General features: G+C 44.0%; 1 protein-coding gene across 1 annotated transcript in view; it reads left to right on the forward strand.

The window, feature by feature from the left end:
- The window catches only part of LOC127616337 (piezo-type mechanosensitive ion channel component 2), a 44,718-nt gene that overhangs the window by 11,112 nt on the left and 14,143 nt on the right, over positions 1 to 19,463 (forward strand). The window contains exons 4-25 of the mRNA XM_052087865.1: positions 2,142 to 2,184; positions 4,023 to 4,185; positions 4,858 to 5,107; positions 5,180 to 5,393; positions 6,659 to 6,833; positions 8,261 to 8,380; positions 8,603 to 8,638; positions 9,107 to 9,227; positions 9,313 to 9,485; positions 9,590 to 9,820; positions 10,180 to 10,300; positions 10,371 to 10,558; positions 11,315 to 11,442; positions 11,526 to 11,699; positions 13,985 to 14,244; positions 15,811 to 15,971; positions 16,263 to 16,439; positions 16,528 to 16,650; positions 16,871 to 17,071; positions 17,333 to 17,537; positions 17,919 to 18,020; positions 18,141 to 18,306. Coding sequence (XP_051943825.1) covers positions 2,142 to 2,184; positions 4,023 to 4,185; positions 4,858 to 5,107; positions 5,180 to 5,393; positions 6,659 to 6,833; positions 8,261 to 8,380; positions 8,603 to 8,638; positions 9,107 to 9,227; positions 9,313 to 9,485; positions 9,590 to 9,820; positions 10,180 to 10,300; positions 10,371 to 10,558; positions 11,315 to 11,442; positions 11,526 to 11,699; positions 13,985 to 14,244; positions 15,811 to 15,971; positions 16,263 to 16,439; positions 16,528 to 16,650; positions 16,871 to 17,071; positions 17,333 to 17,537; positions 17,919 to 18,020; positions 18,141 to 18,306 — 3,532 coding nt within the window. The remainder of the gene's footprint in view (positions 1 to 2,141; positions 2,185 to 4,022; positions 4,186 to 4,857; positions 5,108 to 5,179; positions 5,394 to 6,658; positions 6,834 to 8,260; positions 8,381 to 8,602; positions 8,639 to 9,106; positions 9,228 to 9,312; positions 9,486 to 9,589; positions 9,821 to 10,179; positions 10,301 to 10,370; positions 10,559 to 11,314; positions 11,443 to 11,525; positions 11,700 to 13,984; positions 14,245 to 15,810; positions 15,972 to 16,262; positions 16,440 to 16,527; positions 16,651 to 16,870; positions 17,072 to 17,332; positions 17,538 to 17,918; positions 18,021 to 18,140; positions 18,307 to 19,463) is intronic.

Genomic DNA, 19,463 nt, shown 5'->3' on the forward strand with positions numbered 1-19,463 from the left:
CCACGGCCATCAGCTTTGCTGTCTAAATAGAAGGCAAAGTGACTCACACGGCTATAAATTGCGTCGTCTTCTCCGCTGTCATACTTGAGTTTTCTTCACTGCTGTCTCAGTCACGCCCTCTTCACGTTGGTGTTGTTGTTTTTTTTTTCTTTGGTTAGCATTTTCTTCTTTGGTTGGCGTCTGCTTCGCTTTGTGGTTCGTTTCTTTTCCAGGTCACATCTTCTACTTTGGTTCATACAGTATCTTTGTCAGTTTTCATTGTCTTTGGTTCAAGTTGTTTTATGGGTTTTTTTTTGGGGGGGGGGTTGCATTTTAATTTATTACATTGTACTTAATTATATGATGTGTTGTTTTGTGGCCTCAGCCACTTACACTTACTCATCTCTGTTGCTAGGATCATTTTTCTGAACCCTTCTTGGTAGTGCAGCATTTCTTTCCTCGAGCCCAATCCGACACGTTTTACGTACTGTGTGGCACATACTCGAGTAGTGACGAAGTGAGGGTCTTGAATCAACAGGCGGGTGTGGTGTGTGTGTGTGTGTGTGTGTGTGTGGCAGGAAAATGATGTGAAAATTTGACGGTTTGGACATGATAAGAAGCCGCCTTCTGCGTTTAGTCAGCTCCACCCATGTCTTTGACGGTTTACACCCCCCCATCCCCCAAACTATTTGTAAATGCACTCGCATACACACTCATTCACTATGTTGAGTCAGCACAGAGGAATGACTGATGACTATTGGGGAAAAGGCAGTGACCAGCGGACGACCTATCGGGGCAGCTGGAGCTTGTCAGGGTATCCCCTGTCCTACTCCCCTTCACAGTGGCCGACGTGTTTAAGAGGAAATATAATTTTTGTCATTTTTTTAGGAGAGAGAGAGAGAGGCAGAGAGAGAGAGAGAGGGAAGGTGGTGGGAGGTGGTATGAGTAACCGCGTCAGAATGAAGGAAGACTCCTTGTTTACGGCGGCACCAGAAGGAAAAGGGTGTCAAGGGGTTGAATACCAGATTTAGAAAGTTCAGATAAGGGAGGCATTGACTGGAAATGCAGGAAATGACCCCGGAGGCAGAAAAATGCACCTAAACACCACACTTTCATCTCCCCCTCATGTTTAATGGTCTTTACAACCGTAATGTACTACACTCTCATCATATTTCATGTCTTTAGGCCTCTGATATATCATATTTACATTAGATTTCATGGTCTATACAACCCTTTTGCTCTCTACTTATATTTGTTCTATACATCTGTAGTATGACATGTTCGCCATGCTATACATCCAATGTAACATAATTACTGTGCTATACAACTCCAACATAGCATACTTAATGCTCTCCACGTCCCCAAATTACCATATTTTAACACTGATTGTATTTTACACCAGTAATATACCACATTTATACCCTAAGTAATGTATGCCCCCGTTAATATTCCACATTTACACCTTATTCTGAGCGAAACGAGGGAGGTGGGCTTTCATAGTCTGCAAGCCACCCCCCAGCTTCCAATGGGTACAAGCCCGTCTGCAACAGCATGTTCGCATTGGGCGTCAACGCACCTACGCATGCCACTGAGAGAATGTGATGAAATGATGACGGACCACAGCTGCAGATAGCATTTTATGGTGAACTGCAACTGGATCATTTCATCAATACGAGAATGACTCGGACATTAATTTGAACGTACCAAGCGTCTCTTTTTCAGGGATCAAAATGTTTTTATTTCGGAGGCTTTTTTTGTAATGGTTGAGTAAACCGCCCCCGAAGGGGTAAATATGTCACAGAGTCCCAGTTAACTCTGCAACGTTTGTGTCGGCACAACAAAGCCAGCAAAGTTGCTCCTGTTTGTCTGAGCAGTCTCAATAGGCGGAAACGGACCCCCACTGCTGCGCAGTGACGTTCAGGAACACTTAAAGTACTCGGAAGGAAAGATGACATTCTTCATCACCTGAGAGTCAGCACAGGAGCAATTTTCATTCAGTTCTACAAGTGAAGGATTGTAATATACTGTATATGTATGTGTATACAGTATAGGTATATATATGTGCGTGTGTATGTGTATGTATAAATATATCGCAGTAACTTATTTTTTGCATATGTGTTTTAGTCAAAATAATCCTCACTAAACATTTTCTTGACATGCAGGTTCTGCGTGGGAAAAATCCATCCGGCAAATTGGATTTGAGAGGTAAAGATTGTAAGCACAAGTCCAATCACAAATGTGCGTTCAATAACATAAGTGTCCATGTGGTTCATTGTTTTTTTGCCGAGGACTCTAAAGGATGGCGCGTGGGGAGGATACGCTCGCTTTATCTCGCAGTTGAGCAATCAGGTTGCCAGGAACCGCGATACTGACGAATGCTTTGGCGAAGGGCCGTGTCAGCGAGAAGAGAATTCCTCTTGCGCAATCGTGACATGTGACAGCATTTCGTGTAAAATGGGGGGGGGGGGGGGTCCTCAAAATTGATGCATCAGAGATGAACACTTTCCGTGTGGTTTCCATAGAATCCAGCATAAGTTGGGAATTATCATCTGCTTTCTTACAGCGAAACAGTAGCCTACAAACTAATACTAATGATGAAATGGTGAAACTTGTAAATAGTCCGGCAGTGACAACTGCTTTCGACACAATCGGGTGGGGGAGGGGGTTTGCGAAACGTCGCATTTCTCTTCTGACAGTGAAAAACACCCGAAAAAATCCTGACTTCGACTACCCACCCGCGGTGAAAAATTGCCCCGTTCCGTGTTGTTTATAGTGAACGACAGCACAGGAAAAACGAACTGCAGAAAAACGGCATCTTTTCCGGGCAGTGCAACAACCTGACAATGACGGTAAAGAGCACTTTGGTGTCCCTCTGTGGCCTCCTGATGAAAACTAAACCCAGTTAGGCTGCCGCCACGTCTGCTTGCTTGTGCGCACTGATCCCGTTAGTTGCGGCTTCCCAAGTACCGGAATGTCCAGACACGCCAGTGTCTCGACCCCCCCCCCCCCCCCTCAACTATTAGCTGCAGAAATTTGTACCTGGGTTCACGATGAACTTATGTACACCGAGGCAAGCTCCTTTTACTTTGACTAGCGAGCCCAAACTTGACACACAAATATCGTATGGTGGAAGCTGACTCAACTCCACATCCAGCGTCACTTTGACAGATATAATTCGCAAATTAAATCATTGAATTTTTTTTTTCACCTCAAGTATTTATCCATCGCTACTTCAGGTGTCTGTCAGAAACGTTTTAGCCCTGGTGTCACAAAAGATATATTTTAAATCCAAACTATAAACTTCAAGTACCGGTATCTCCCCCGTAAATGTATTTTTGGACAAACCACATTGAGGGTCTTGATGTGGACTTTCTCGATTACGTATGTGGGTAATATAACCTCATCCTCGATGATCAAAAAAAAAAGTCCAAAATTTGTTTTGATGGATGGGACGTTTGCGTTTGTCAACAGTTTAATTAGGCTGCGTTTGTCAAAAAAACAGAAGTAGGAACAATCGTTTGGATGATTAAAAAGCCGCCAATTAAGGTTTTTGGAAAGCCGGTCGTCATTTTGGAACAATCATGACGCCTCGTAAACATTCTCCTTAAGTGGCACCCCTAAATCCCAGCAAGTCACGCCAAGTTCACGACTATTGTAGCTGACGCATGAACTTCTTGTTTTGGTCGTTACCCTCCCAACACACACACACACACACACATCTTGATTTAATTTATAATGATTAAAAAAAAAGTCTTTATGATTATATATGGCGCAGGATTTGCCCCGAGCATGTCCCCCCCGCCCCCCCAGTCTCTCGTGATTAGTCACTTGTTTACGGCAATGCATTTAAAGCAGTTGGCGTTGTTTCATTATTCGGTTTCAGTGCATATAAAACCAAAGAATTCAGCGCACTTTTAAAAAAACGCTTGAATAAATGGAAACAATCCCCATGTGAAGAGCTATTGTTTTCCTCACTGATGTGTTCCAGTCTGGCATGATTGTCTATTTTTTATTTTTATTTTTTTACATTTCGTCTTCTCAAGCGTGATTGGTGCCGACGCGGGAAACGGCATCAGAGTCTTCGTACCGGATATTGGCATGTGCATGGTGGGCGGGGCCATCTGGTTTCTGTGTCGCAAGCTGGTCCAGAAGAGGCCACCCGAGGACATGGCTCAGGACAACGCCCACTTCCAAGCGGAGGAACAAGTGCGAATTTGACTTTTGCCCCCTCGCTCACCTCTGTGTAAACGGCCTATTTTATGGCGGAAAAGTATGCTTTGGAAGTCGCGGAAAATAGCGGAATTCCGACCAGGGTTGTGTGTGGCGTTGTGCATCAGGCCACGGTTCAGCGAGCATCAAAGGTTGATTAACTCGTGACTCTCGTTTGCTTTTTCTTGACTTTTTGCTGTCCAAAAATTATTCGAAGATGACGGATATCAATTTAAATGTAATTTACATTGTTAATCATTTAAAATAAAAGGTAAATAAAATGAAAATGATATAATCTTACAATATAGATCAAGACATTGTGACATTGTTTACCAGATAATTAATCATGATTTTTATTATGATCGTCATTATTTTTATGATAGTTTATATTAATATAACACAACATATTTTTCCATGGTTGAATGTACTGTAAATAAAATATTACAACTAATATATCAGCATTATATTATGACGAAATAAGACGGCAAGGTAATTATTTCCCAATTAAGTCTTTAAAACTGCGGTGTCGCCATCTGCATCGTCACTTTTTATCCAAGTTCGGCCATTTATCTCTTTTTTATTTTATTTTATTTTTTTTAAAACATGAACACTGTTTAACTTCTTTTGCCACTTGTATGATAAGCTCAAGTTCTTCATTGTCACTCAAAGGAAGACGATGAGAAACTGAGCCTGGACGACCACGTCTTGCTGGAGGAGGACTCGGACGGAGGCTACGAGGCCGAGGAAGACGAAGTGGTGGATGCGTGCGAGGTGGAGGAAGAGGAAGAAGCCAAGGAGAGCGCCAAGATGAAGATCCTACGGCTGGTGGCACAGGTGGCGTCCAAAGTGAAGGATGTTATCGGAAACCTGATCACCACGGCGGGGAAGGTGGTGGTGACCATCTTGTTAGGGACGACAGGTGAGGCCACATTTTCCTGCCAAAGCTGCTCAGCGCAATACATCTTGTGTGCGTTTTTTTTTTCCTTTCTAGGGATGATGCTTCCTTCCCTCACCTCGGCCGTCTACTTCTTCATCTTCCTATTCCTGTGCACCTGGTGGTCCCTGCGCCGCACCTTCGACACGTTGCTGTTCAGCTGCATGTGTGTGCTGATGGCCATCTTCAGCGCCGGCCACCTGGTGGTCCTCTACCTCTACCAGTTCCAGTTTTTCCAGGAGTCAGTCACGCCGGAAGACGGGTACATCAGGTCAGGTCCATAGTAGTGCTCTCCATTAACCCCACAAATGTATCATGAAAAGTAATGAATAACATAAGATCACTGGACAAACAATAAATCCCATTTTACATTGCAGATTTTTTTTTCCCCTGTTTTCGGGATATTGTTTGATTTTTACCATGAGATAAATTTAGGAGTTGTGGCTCAAAGATTTATTTTTGAGTCAAAAAACATGGATGGACACACTTTTGTTTGTTTGTATTCATTCATTCATTCATTCATCTTCCTAACCGCTTGATCCTCACTAGGGTCGCGGGGGGTGCTGGAGCCTATCCCAGCTGTCTCCGGGCAGTAGGCGGGGGACACCCTGAATCGGTTGCCAGCCAATCACAGGGCACACAGAGACGAACAACCATACGCACTCACACTCACACCTAGGGACAATTTAGAGTGTTCAATCAGCCTGCCACGCATGTTTTTGGAATGTGGGAGGAAACCGGAGCACCCGGAGAAAACCCACGCAGGCCCGGGGAGAACATGCAAACTCCACACAGGGAGGCCGGAGCTGGAATCGAACCCGGTACCTCTGCACTGTGAAGCCGACGTGCTAACCACTGGACTACCGGGCCGCCACTTGTTTGTATTGTTTTTGTAAATAAATACACGCAGCCTAAAGCGATATAGGGGAAATGTTTACTGATTAGCCATAAAACACTCGGAAGGGGCTAACACCTTAATGAACGAGTGCCTTTTAAGCCTATTACAACCCATAACATTTGGGGAGCCCGCAGGAGCTTGTTTAAAGCACAGCAAATATTTACTTGTTGTTGGAGCCTGGAAGAAGGCAACAAAACATCAACAAAAGCAGCTGCTGGGTGGAGGTATCTGACTCACCCACTCGGTTCGCGCGCACGGAGAGCAGAGCTTTTAAGAGCGCTACTACAAGCACCCTTCTTGTTGTATTATGCATGAGGCAGGAGACAATCTGTTGCGCTGTGGTTTGTGTCATAACAACCACATTGTTTCACATCTGGACCACACATTTACACGCATACAGCGCAAATGCGCGCGCGCACACACACACACACACACACACACACGTAAACAATGTTTTGAAAAGAATTCTTGAACATCCTAACATACAGATGTCAAGTTTAAAGTATAGCCTAGGTCATGATCACATAAAAGTGTGGAGGAAAATTGACTTACATACTCTACATTCTATGCGGAATCTCCTGGTGGCTTCCAATTCACACGCCCAAAAGGTTGTTAATGTGCGCGTGCCTCTCCTGCAGGTACTTTGGCATGTCACCCATCATTCAGAGCGACTGCGGCCGCACGTGGAAGCTGATGGTGCACCCCAAGCGCAGGTGGCACCATTTTGTCAACCCCGTCATGCTACTGCTTCTCTACTACACTCTAGCCACGCTCATACGCCTCTGGCTGCAGGAGCCTATCGACCAGCTGACCGTAAGCCCCCCTCATGCAAACACGATTAATAATAAATGTATTTTGTATTTCCATAAGATTGACACAGAAATATAAATGACAAAAAAATAATAATAATTGAAGGCAATTCATTTTTTTAAAATATTTGCCTGTTACGCAATGAAAACGGACCCGGGAGCTATTATGGAAAGTTTTGGGGAAAGATTTCATTCTATGGACTAAAGTATTGGGACATGTAAAACTGATTCAGAAGCCATTTTGAGAAGATCATTTGGAGAAAGGCTTCACTTTAGGGTGAAAGGTAATGGGACACATTGCATCAACAAGACGTGCAAGGTGAAACGAACACAGGAGCCATTTTGAGAAGTTTTTTTTGTGGAATGGACTCGAGGGTGGACACGTGAAACTTACAGAGAAGCCATTTAGGAAAGGGCTTCACCGTAGGTACACAAGAATTGGGACACATGCCATTTACAAGAAGTGAAAAGTGATGCTGACACAGCAGCCATTTTGGAAAGTTTAAGGGAAAGGCTTCACTACATGGGCAAATGTATTGGAACACATCACATTTACAGGAAGTGAAGAGTGCAGCTAGCCTGGAGCCATTTTACGGCTGAACAAAATTATGTGCAGGAAGTGCAAGTGACCCCCGGACCTGTTTTGTTAGCACAAGTCTGCACCGGGTCTCAACACAATATATTGTCTGGAGGATGTTCCACTGTGTACATTAAAATTTCTTCTTTTAAAATGACTCCATCGCTTGAAGCGTTGCCCCTCTGATCTGCAACGGTGCTCGTTTGTAAGTCTTCCAGGGATGTATCCATGTATTGATCCCTTTAGTGTGTCTGTGTCCACTTTAGAAGATTCTGATGATAAAAACGTGGTGCGCGCATAAATCCACAGTTGACGCGCATGTTCAATAATCAGATTATAATGGACCTCGTGTTCTTTTATGGCCGATTCGTTTTACAATTTCGCAGATATATTTTTTAAATTATGTCATAAAACATTTGTACCTCCGTCTAGGCTAATTTCACACAAGATTGGTGTAACAGTAATGCCAGCACTCAATCAGGATTTCTTAGTGTTCAGTGCACGGAACCTAGGTTTTGTGTGACTGATTCGTTATGGCAATTTCGCAATAATTTTAGGATTTGACAGTTGTAACATCACCTTTAGAGCAGGGGTCATCAACATGGTTCCCGTAGGCTGTGTTGAAAGCAATCGTCTGCGATAGACAGATGATTTTCAGGTCGCGCCCCCCCCCCCCACCCCCCAGCCGTACTGCCGCAGTTTTGAGGGACTTTTGTGTGAAAGAGACTCTTATTATTCCTAAACTCGACTAAACTAAACTCTGCAGAAAATAAACCCTTGCAGAGATTCATGTTTTCCGATGCGCATCCGATCCAAAGATGAAAGACGCCCAGCCTCTATCTGTGTTGTTTCAGGATGACGAGGAGGAAGACGCGTGCGAGGAAGATGAGCTGGTCGGAAACGGGACAAATAACTCAGCCAACAGGAAGAGGCAGATGTGGTGGGAATCCAGGCAAGGCACAGATGAGAAAAATGTGCGTTGATTTCGTAAACGGTTTCTCCAAAGGTATCATAATAATTGAACTTACTTTTTGGCAAGTTCGAGCTGCACTTCATCATCTCTTTGTTTGTTCCTGCACTCAACATACCATTCATAAGATGGTTGTTAACTATAAAACAGATCATAATATTATCATAAGGTACAAAGGAGTCATAACCGACCATTTCTCATTTGCTCTTTTTTCCTCTCACCGTAGTTGCTCTGCACTCAGGATGCCATCAGTACCACCGAGGTAACATTTACAAATGGACTTATAGTACTTTCTTATTTGCGTTGTTTTCTTGCTTGCTTGCTTTGATTATTTACTTGGATTACATAATTTACTTCTTTGTATACTCACTTCACTTTATTTACTTTTTTGGATTTTATTTTACTCACTTTTCTTGCCGTATTTACTTTTTCACTTGCTTTACATCTTTCACTTAAATCACTTTACCCGCTTTACTTGCTCTCCTTTACTTGCTTTGCTTACTTATCACCATCTTTCCCTTGTTATATTACTGAACAAATTGAATGTAGATTTGCTCGACTACTTTGTTGTTTTTTAACCAATTTCCACGCTTTGCTGACTTGTTTAGATTGATATATTTAAATTATATTGATTGTATTTTTAAAATTTTCAATTTAGTGAGATTCTGTGGCGACATCTTACTTATCCTTCATGCTTTACTCATTGCGTCCCCCCCACCCCTAAAACCAGGTTGTGCTAGCGTCCAACGGAACATCCTTTGACTTCACGTTGAGTGACAACGGTCCACGTTATCTAGACCTGTACTCCACCCCTCAGTACAAAGGAGAGCGGTCCATCGGTCATTGTACAGGTCAGTCTACGGGTAAATGACCAAGTTTTCTCACCGGACGTTTTAAAGGATAATTTGCGTCTGGGTCTGTTGCGTGTCGGAACAGAGAAGGAAGACATGTGCGCGTACGAGGTGAATCTTCCTCCCGAGGACGGGGAACCGTCGTCAGGAGAGGACAAGTCTGAGGATGCCCTGAGGAAGCGAGGTGTGGGCGCCGTGGTCAAAGTCTTCCACTTCATCATGAAACAGAGCTACATCTGCGCACTTATCGCCATGATGGTGAGCGTGTTAGTTGTAAACTTCATGAGTTCATGGATGTTCAAAGCGTGTGGGAGGTTTAAAATCATACGAAAAAAAAAACAACAATTCCATGCGTTCTCTAGGCGTGGAGCATCACATACATCTCGTGGCTCACCTTCGTCTTCCTCATCTGGTCGTGCATGCTGTGGATGGTCCGAGACCGTCGGCGCTATGCCATGTTGTCGTCGCCCTTCATGGTGGCCTACGGCAACCTCTTGATTGTCCTGCAGTACTTCTTCAGCTTTGAGGGCATCACGCACGTGCCGGGACTCTCCGTGCCCAAGAATAACCACTTTCACTCCATTTCCTCCAAGGTTTATAACTTTTTCTAATTGCAAGAGCTATTATGTGAGATAGATGTCTGAGAAAGATGCTTGTTCCTTGTTGGTTATGGGGTGGTGGTGATCTTGATTCTTCAACATTTTTTCCCTCCATCTGGTGGCTCGCTGCGTTACTTGGCCCCAGTGCAAGCAGATTGTAACCTGACTAACCTATTTGCTGACTGCTGCTACGTTCAGACCGAACAATGATGAGGGGCACTTCCAAACTTGGGTTCTTTTCTTACGAAGTAGTTACTTGTTTCACTTGTGCAACTTATTTAGTTACTTTAAGTGGTTGTCTGGTGCATGCATACGGTAGCTAATGATTTTTTTTTTTTTATTGTGTCTTGCAGGTGTTATGTCTGCTGAGCTTCTGGCTGCTGCTAAGACAGACGCTCACCGAGAGGGCAGAGAAGCAAAAGGAGGATGAGGCGGGTCTCTTGGGCGTACGGGTGGAGGACCAAAAGATGAAAGGTACTTTGAAAGGTACTGACATTGCGGGAGAATGAATGAATGAGTGATTGACCCTCTGTGTTTTCTATAGAGGAAGAGGAGCGTGAGGACGAGAAGGATGTCATGAACGTGCTGGGCAACATGGTGATGGCCCTGCTGGTCAAGTACTGGATTTATATCTGCGGCGGCATGTTCTTCTTTGTCAGCTTCGAGGGCACCATCGTCATGTACAAGATCATCTACATGATGATGTTCCTCTCCTGCATGGTGCTCTATCAGGTATGCCCACTTTCACCCAATTCCGACCGGAGCAAACTGAAAAGACAAAAAGAATTAGTCGTGTGACACAAAGTAAGTCGTAATGTGACGAGAATTAAGTCAGTAAGTTTAAAGACAACATACCAAATTTGACAAGAGTAAAGTTGCAATTTGGGGAGTAAAGTTGCGATTAAAAAAAAAAAGTTACCTCATTTGGAACAGAAAGGTGTAATTTTTGAGTGACAAATTAACCTACCATACATGTTTTTGGGAATGTGGGCGGAATCCGGAGTATCCAGAGAAAACCCACACAGGCACAGGGTGAACATGCGAATTCCACACATTAAGGCCGGAGCCGGGGTCGAACCATTGACCTCGGTACTGTGAGGCAGACATGCTAACCAGTTGTGCCATCTAAATATGTACAAAAATATGAAACTCTGCTAGGTTAGTTGTTTTAGGTTGTTGTTTCGAAAATGTGGGGTTTTTATCAGGAACTTTGAATAAATGAAGATTAGAGTAGTCATTTTTAGACACATAAATGTTACTCACTGTGCCTTCCAAATTGCAAATTCAGTACCTGCGAGGATTGATGTGCTGGCCGTTATTCCGGTGTCGTAAAAATTGACCGCTTCAAAATCAAATCACCCTAAAATCAAAATGTTCGCGCTCGGTTCCCTTGAGCGTGCCGTGCCACGCCACTGAACACATTGCCACTTTTTATGTCTTCCCATTAAGTAGCACACCACTTAAACGGACCATTTTCCCCATTTCCAGGTGCACTATGAGTGGTGGCGAAGAATCCTTAAATACTTCTGGATGTCTGTGGTGATGTACACCATGCTGGTCCTCATTGCTGTTTACACCTTCCAGTTCAGATCCGACTCGGCGGAGAACACAGACAGGTGAGGTTAACGTCGGCTCCGCTGTGACGCCTCATCGCCACTTGGAATTAAAGTCCTGTAGACTATTTATTCCTTCCATGCAGTTTCAAGGACCTGGGCCTGGAGAAATTTTCTGTGGCCGAGCTATTCACCAGGATCTTCATCCCCACCTCCTTCCTGCTGGTGTGCATCCTGCACTTGCACTACTTTCACGAACGCTTCCTGCAGCTCACAGACCTCCAGGCGGTGGTGGCCAAAGAGGAGAGCACCATCTACAGGTGAGACGAGTGTCCTCACTTTTTGGGTTATGTCTGTTATGCAGGTGATTTGACTCGTGAGCGCAAACTTGATATGAGCCCTATACGGTGGTAATAAGCAGCAGTTTGGTGAATAGTCAACAATTTATCAAAAAAGAAAACTCAAGCTGTTTTATGGCACTCAAGGCGCTTATAAATAAAATGTATTATTGTTATTATTAAAATTCACTGTCAAACTAGACATAAAACAAGATAAATACCACGTGTTTATTAAAAACAACCAAATAATATTGCCTTAAGAACAGCCACTGCAAGCTTGTGCATTGGGGTGGTTTATTTCAACAGTAGCATTATGCTGAAAAATGTCCCAAAAGAGCCATGATGTCAACATATTTTACGTGCGTGTGGTTGCTGTTGTGAAAAACTGGTTCAAGCACGGTTCCAGTAGCCTTGAACAGCCCTAATTTCGAGTCACATTTATAATGTGTGCTTCGTTGTAATACGTGTCAGTCAGTGGTGTGGTATTTGTTGTCTTTTTGTTTTTTGTTTTTTTGTTTTTTGCATCTCTTTATGTGCCTTGCTATAATCTTTTTCTGCGCCGCCACTCTTCCTCCTGTCGCAGCCACGCTAAAGTCAGCGGGCGTATGTATCTGATCATGAATAGGTGGGTAAGAGGCTCGCTTCCTCTGGCATCCATCAGCATCCTCCCAGTTCACCTGTAAAGTCCTCTAATCGCTCACCAGTTCCCAAAGTTCACCATCTGGCCTGTCCTTTCCCTACTTATTACTTAACTTGATGCTATACTCAAGTCAAGTGGGAAGTAGGAAATGGCCCCACATGGTGTTTATGAGGTCGAACCTCTTAGCAAATAAACTGATGACCACAACAGAATATTTACAGATGTGAGGGGCAAATTGTGCATAGATACTAATTAGTGATGATACCAAAAAAAACGATTCGAATTGGAAAATCATTTTTTATTCGACAAACCAAATTGAATCATTGTTAAAATTGTATTGGGAGTTGGAAATATCCGATTTCGCAGTTATACTATCTGTTCCTCCTCAGCATTTTAGACCATGTCACTGCTTTCTGTCTGTTCCTTCCCTTCTGATGACCTGACCTTTTTTTTTTTTATCATTGACCATCTTACCTCTCACCCCATCCTGAACAAGTACTGTTCTTTTCTTCCAACCAGTCCTTCCCTGAATTACGCCTGTCTCGTCGTCCTTGTTACCACCTGCCCTGCAATAACACAACTCTCCTGTGATTTGGACAGACTCAAATGTTTTTCCTGTTCCAGTTTGGTAGCTTCCATTGTGCCTGTAGCCCGGATTGTTGAAAAACCCATTTATCCTCTCGAAAAAGCCCCCTTTTTTTTTTTAAAGCTATATCTGGATGAACAAACCTGTCACGCATGCTCGAACCCTAAAATGACTTGAACAAAAAGCCTGAAGCCTCCGCACAACTGAACCACCTAAACACAACATGATTCTGTACCTACATTCAGCCTGTTGTCATTGTCAATTTCTCTTCTGACTCTGTGCGACTTTATTGTCCCGAGCAGCATCAAGCAAAAAATAAGTCAACACAAGTAAGTGTGAGCATCCTCATAATAATAAATAGCGCAGTTGCGTGTGATTGACATGCAGCCAACACCCCTCTGATCAAGTGTAAACCCAAAAATCAAGTCGGATTTTTGTATAGAATGCGTAGAGAATGTTGCACCGCTTTGCCTGTTGCAATGTCGCGTCACTTTCCATCAATAAAGAGCGAACGACTGCAATAGAGGCCTTGGAGGATCGGCTCGAGTGCGTGTGTGTGCCGTCTTGTTTATGGGCTCATGAAGACGAAAATGGCAGTTTGATGAGAGCAGTAAATCACAATTCGTAGCATGTCTGCAGATACTTCAGCTGCTGAAATTGTAATCGTGAGAAGAGAGAGAGAGGCATTAAGGAAACTCTACATAGAGTTATAATTTAATGCAATTTTTTAACATGTATGTTTTACTTTAAATTATTAATCAAAATGACTAGGCCAAAGAAACAATTCCTTAGTTGTGTGTACTTGGCCCCCTTAATGAAGTGAGCGAGAGAGACAAAGTTGCAGCACTCGCTATTCAGGAAATAGTAAAGTGTGAAAACATGTTTTTAAATGGGTCTTTTCACCCATAATTAATTAACCAAAATTAATGTGAAGTTGTGAACACACTCAGCCAGAGAACGTCCTCATAAGTGCATAACGTAGCGGCATAACGTATCGTTTATTGCTCCTCGTATGATGATAATCATCAATGTGTCCACCAGACTGGTTCACCCAGAAGGCAGCCTGGCTGACCTCACCATGCTCAGTGCCAGCTCCGCAGACGCCTCGCTGTCCCGGGGCAAGGAGGAAGAGCAGGATGTGCAGGGCGAGCAGACACTGGTGACGGTGACGGACGATTCGGCCTCTTCGGCTGGCGAGACCAAGCCCGGCAGCCTCTCAGACGCCAGGCAGTCCAGCACGGACGACAGCCAGCGCTTCAGCATGGGCACCGACCCGGAACCCAGCACCGAGCAAAGCTCCGGTATGACTGCCGCGTAATGCCATCATTTATGCCTGCCTCAAATGGAAAGAAAAATAAACTACGGTGAAGTGAATTGAGGCGCATCATTTTGACAAAAAGTAGTGCCTCGCTACCATCTTGTGGCATTTTGGTTCAGAGGATCTACTATGTTAACACCATCCAGATCCAAGTTGCTCGAAACACAACAGTGGAGCGGTGAGTCCCACCAGGCATCGTTCTAGCCCCGTTACGTTTCTGGAAGGGTGACATCTGTAGGGCACCAACTGCGAAATGTTTTATTCGTTTGAAATCCACGATGATGCAGTTTTGACCAAGGTTGTGAGGTATTTCCCGCCTGGACCATTTACAAGACTCCCGCAGACCAAAGTGCACCCGTTAATCACCGCCACCAAAAAAGGGGCGGTGCATCCACCGTGCATTTTTTTCTTTTTTTTTCTTCTTCCTGTGGGCCAAATTTATGTGTCGTTTAAAGCTCTGCCACTGTGCATAGCTCAACACTCACTTCAGTCTATTACTTTTTTTTTTCTCTCAAGCAAAGTTTCTGAGTATATTTGAAAGAGCTTCATGTTTGTTGTAAAAAAAAAATCAATTTTGATCCACTTTGATTTTTACTATTCACAACACGGTTAACATTTTCGTTTAAAGGAAGGTTATTCTTGGAACCTGATCGTTTTGTTGAAGCAGCGATTTCTTGGCCCTTTTTATTTTAGCTCCTTTCCTCTACAGGAGGTACAAACACACAATTGGGGTGACCAAACTCTGCCGTTTTTTCACTTTTGGATGTCGTAAAAGGACCAGGACTATGCTTGTATGCATGATGAATGCCTCAATGGTGGGACATGGCTGTCAAGTTTAACACCCGATGCACATTTCTACCACCCTGTTGTGTTGAAAGCAATTATTATTGACGGGCAAGTATTTTATACGTCACACTCAAGCAGTCATCACACGGGTGATTGTCATTGTAGTGTCGCTGTGTGAGAAAGTCCACGATCCAGTTTTACTGGGTTGTCTTAGAAAGGAAAGGGAGGATAAATGCGTCTTCCAGGATTTTTCTACTTTTTTTTTTTTTTATAGCTTGTGGGTACGCATCGTGACGCAGAAGGGAAGGAAAAACCAAGTTGCACACTTATTTTCACTTTCAAATGTATTAAAAAGGCCAAGATGACGCCTGTGCACATAGGGCATGCGCTTACATCAAAAAAACCACGCAGCTATGTGCTTTTTGGCGAATTTATATTTAAATCTGTCATTTACGGACCCTCTTGCCAGATAGGCACTCTTGGTGGAGAAACCCTCAAATATGAGCGTTCCCTGTCAAATCTGTTCAGCTGCGCATTCCCATGTTGACTTTAGCAGATTTGCTCTGGATGTGCTCCAGAGCATGTCGTTAAGTCTGGTGCTCCGTGAACTTGAAACTGTGAAACATTATATTGCATTTGAAGTTTGGATTCAGATTTGGATCGCCTCACTTTGTCAGCGACTTAAAGAAAGCTCCCAAATGCATGAAGCGATTGAGGCTTCAAACATTCCTCCATTTTATAAAACAGTCGCTATTGTTTCCAGACCTGAAGAGCAAATGGCACCTCGTGGTGGACCGGCTCACCGTGCTCTTCCTCAAGTTCCTCGAGTACTTCCATAAATCGCAGCTCTTCATCTGGTGGCTGCTGGAGATCCACATCATCAAGATTGTCTCCTGCTACATCGTACTGGTTTCCATCCGAGAGGTAACGCTAAAGTACACTAACAACCTGTTTGGATCCATAATGCTGATTTGGGAATATTTTGTGTCTCAGTGGTGCTTGTATTGCTAAACCTTCCTGGAATAGGTATAACGTGAGATAAGATATCCTTTATTTGTCCCACACTGGGGAAATTTACAAGGCTACAACTATTTAAATTATTGATTCATCTGTCCATTATTTTGTCAATAAATTGAATGCAAAAAAAATAATAATAATAATTAGACTTGCCAACATGCTCACAGTTGCCACACGAACTTTGTGCCCGCCATGCAGGTGTCGTTGCTCAACTACGTGTTCCTATCATCTTGGGCCTTTGCGCTGCCCTACAGCCAATATCGTCCCCTGGCATCCAAGGTCTGCAGTGTCTGGACATGCGTGATCATCGTGTGCAAAATGTTGTACCAGCTCACGTCCATCAAGCCGCTGACCTACTCTAAAAACTGCACTATGGTGAGAAATTCTTGTCGTTTTGATAATCAAGGCCGCTTGCAGCATTGAATGAGCCTGCGCGTGTGTGTGTGTGTGTTCCGCGTGATAGCCGGCAGCTTACACCACCGAGCAGGTGGCGGAGATGCGAGGCTCTCTGCTCTACAGTGGTCTGGTGGATCCTGCCAAGTGGGTGGGCCTGCAAAAGACTGATGACTTGCTGGGCTACATCAGGGTGAGTGGAAGACCACAATAAGTCCAAGCAGATGCACAGCAGTTTGTTCATTTGGGGGTCTGTGGGGACAACTGGACATTAAAATTGAAGGAGGCAGACTTCTAACAAAAAATTAAAAAAACGTTTCAATAAAATCCCCCCAAAATACAATAATAAATAAATGCATACATAAATATAACATGAAAAAAATCAAATTGTGTGCATGTGTGCACATGTACAGCACAACCTCCTGATTCTGGCTCTGCTGGCGTTCGAGGTGACCATCTACCGCCACCAGCTATATTTCCGTCTGAGGAACAAGCTGTCGCCTCCCGCAGCCCGCATCATCTTTCACGACGTGACACGCCAACACCTGGACGTTGGCATCATCTGCTTCATCAAATATTTCATCAACTACTTCTTCTACAAATTCGGACTCGAGGTGAATTTGCTTTTCTGATTCGCGTCCCGCTAAATCCCAGAATTGTTCGATCCCACTGAGCTGCGAACAATTCTGAGTGTTTCTGCAGGTAGAGAATTTTGCGTTCACATCAGGATTCTTTCACGTACGCAAATCTTCACCAAATGGTTCGATCTTGAACGAGCAGCCATTACCTTTGAAAACACTCACAATTGTTCTCAATGCAGTGGAATAGTTGCTGCGTGAACAAATGAAGACCTCCCGCTTTCCATCCATCCACAGACTTGCCTGTTGCTGGGCGTGAATGTGATCGGCCAGCGTATGGACTTCTACGCCATGCTGCATGCCTTCGCCCTCATCACCGTCATGTACCGGCGCCGCAGGAAGGCCATTGCAGAGATCTGGCCCAAGTACTGCTGCTTCCTGGCCACCATGCTCACCTTCCAGTACTTTGTCTGCATCGGGATCCCACCTGCGGCCTGTAAAGGTCTGCAAACGCCGTCGCCGCCATTTATTTACTTCCGCCAAGGAGCTTTTCTTTTCAATTTTGGCTTTCATTATGTCATTTTAGGAATATATCAATTAAATTCGAAACACCAATTCTAAAAAAAATAGTTTGTTGAAAATATACAAATATAAATTCTAACAAAACTAATGTTCAATATTGTTGTTTATAATTATAAGTCGTTTAGAATTAATATGATATACAAGAATAAAGTGGCTTTGAAATGTTTACTGTAAAAGTGTCAATTCATGATAGAGAAATGTTTTTAAAATCCAAAACACATACCAGCAGTAATATAATTAGCAAAAACTGAAACCCATTGTGCAAGTTGCAGTAATGTGTTTGCATGTTTCCAATTTGCAGACTATCCCTGGAGATTCCCAAGCTCCACGACCGACTCCAACGTGGTCAAGTGGCTCTACGTTCCTGATTTTCTCTCCAGGCCTAACCCGTCCTTCCTCATCTGTATGTCGAGGCAACCCCCCCCCCCCCCCCCCCAACGCCACCCTAACCCCCAGCACCCTCATTCTCCGCAAAGCCACATTTATAGGCCGGTTAAAGTGAGTGTGGGTCTCTTTTCTCCAGACGACTTCATGTTGCTGCTGTGCGCCTCCATGCAAAGGCAAGTGTTTGACGATGAGAACAAGGCGGCCGTGCGCATCATGGCCGGAGACAACGTGGAGATCTGCAGGGACCTGGATGCGTCCTCCTTCAGCGTACACAACCCGGTCCCTGACTTCATCCACTGCAGGTACGCCGTTTGTTGACCGTTGAGGGCGAGTATTCTTGCGAAGCGTGTCATGACTCCACTGCAGCCAGGTGTCATGATGGCTTAGAATTCTAATGTTTAGGGTCAAATGTATATGGATTGTTGAGGTCACACGAAGCAGTACAGGCCGAGGCAAGTTACGCATCCTTAGTCGTCCGCAGGCATTGATCGCATATGTTTCATATTGCAGTGTTTTGCTGCACAAAGTGGACATGTCTTTTATTAACGCACTCTACGTCCATCAACAAGACCTCGCCGCGAGGTCGAGAGCATGCCACGGCCACTCTGCACTTATTCCATCGCCGTTTCCCCCTCCAGGATCAAATTACGGAGCCCAAGTGGGGGTGGGGGTAGAAATCCATAATCTGCAAAAACACTCTCTTGGTCACTGCACTACTTAGGCACTTTTCCCCTTTGTGCTCTAACTCAATAAATAGCTTTCAAGTATGGAAAAGGTATTTTCACCCATCAAGGCGGCAATTGATCATCCCAAACTGGCTGTCAAATGAACGCTGCTTCCTATGTTTTCACCGCATCCATCACGTGAAATGGAGGCTGCCACGCACGCGGTTGCGTTTTGCTGATATGTCGACATGCCCTGCGTCATACGACAGAAATTTGTGTGCCCTTTGACTGTCAAGTTTATGTCCAGAATATCAGAGGGACACAAGGAAATCATGCACAACAATTTAAAACATGAACAATGTTTATTTTATTTACTTGCGTTTGTATATACCAATATAGTTTTTAATTTATTTTATATTATTTTAGTGAAATGACATGAAAATTGAAGGTATGGTTTTTGGTCCCACTTGCCCTTGTAAATCGCTCTCTGTTCACTTGAGCTCTTCAGGACACTTTGGTTAGCCAACGCCCTCAAACTTGGGTTTTAAGTTGGATATCGATTGTAAATTTGATGGGCAAATCTATGCGGTCACCTGAGGCAGCTGACAAACGTTTTCTTTCCTTACATAGCAGTACAGTAATTGATGCCTTCATCACATCTCACTTGGATTGCTGTAATGCACTATAATTTGGAGTCAGGCAGCCCTCCCTCAAATGTCTTTAATTGGTCCAAAATGCTGCAGCTCTCCTATCAAACCCCTCGTACCCCCCCACCCCCTTCCTATACAAAAAAT

The sequence above is a fragment of the Hippocampus zosterae genome, chromosome 15, assembly GCF_025434085.1.
Source record: "Hippocampus zosterae strain Florida chromosome 15, ASM2543408v3, whole genome shotgun sequence".
Taxonomy (NCBI): Eukaryota; Metazoa; Chordata; class Actinopteri; order Syngnathiformes; family Syngnathidae; genus Hippocampus; species Hippocampus zosterae.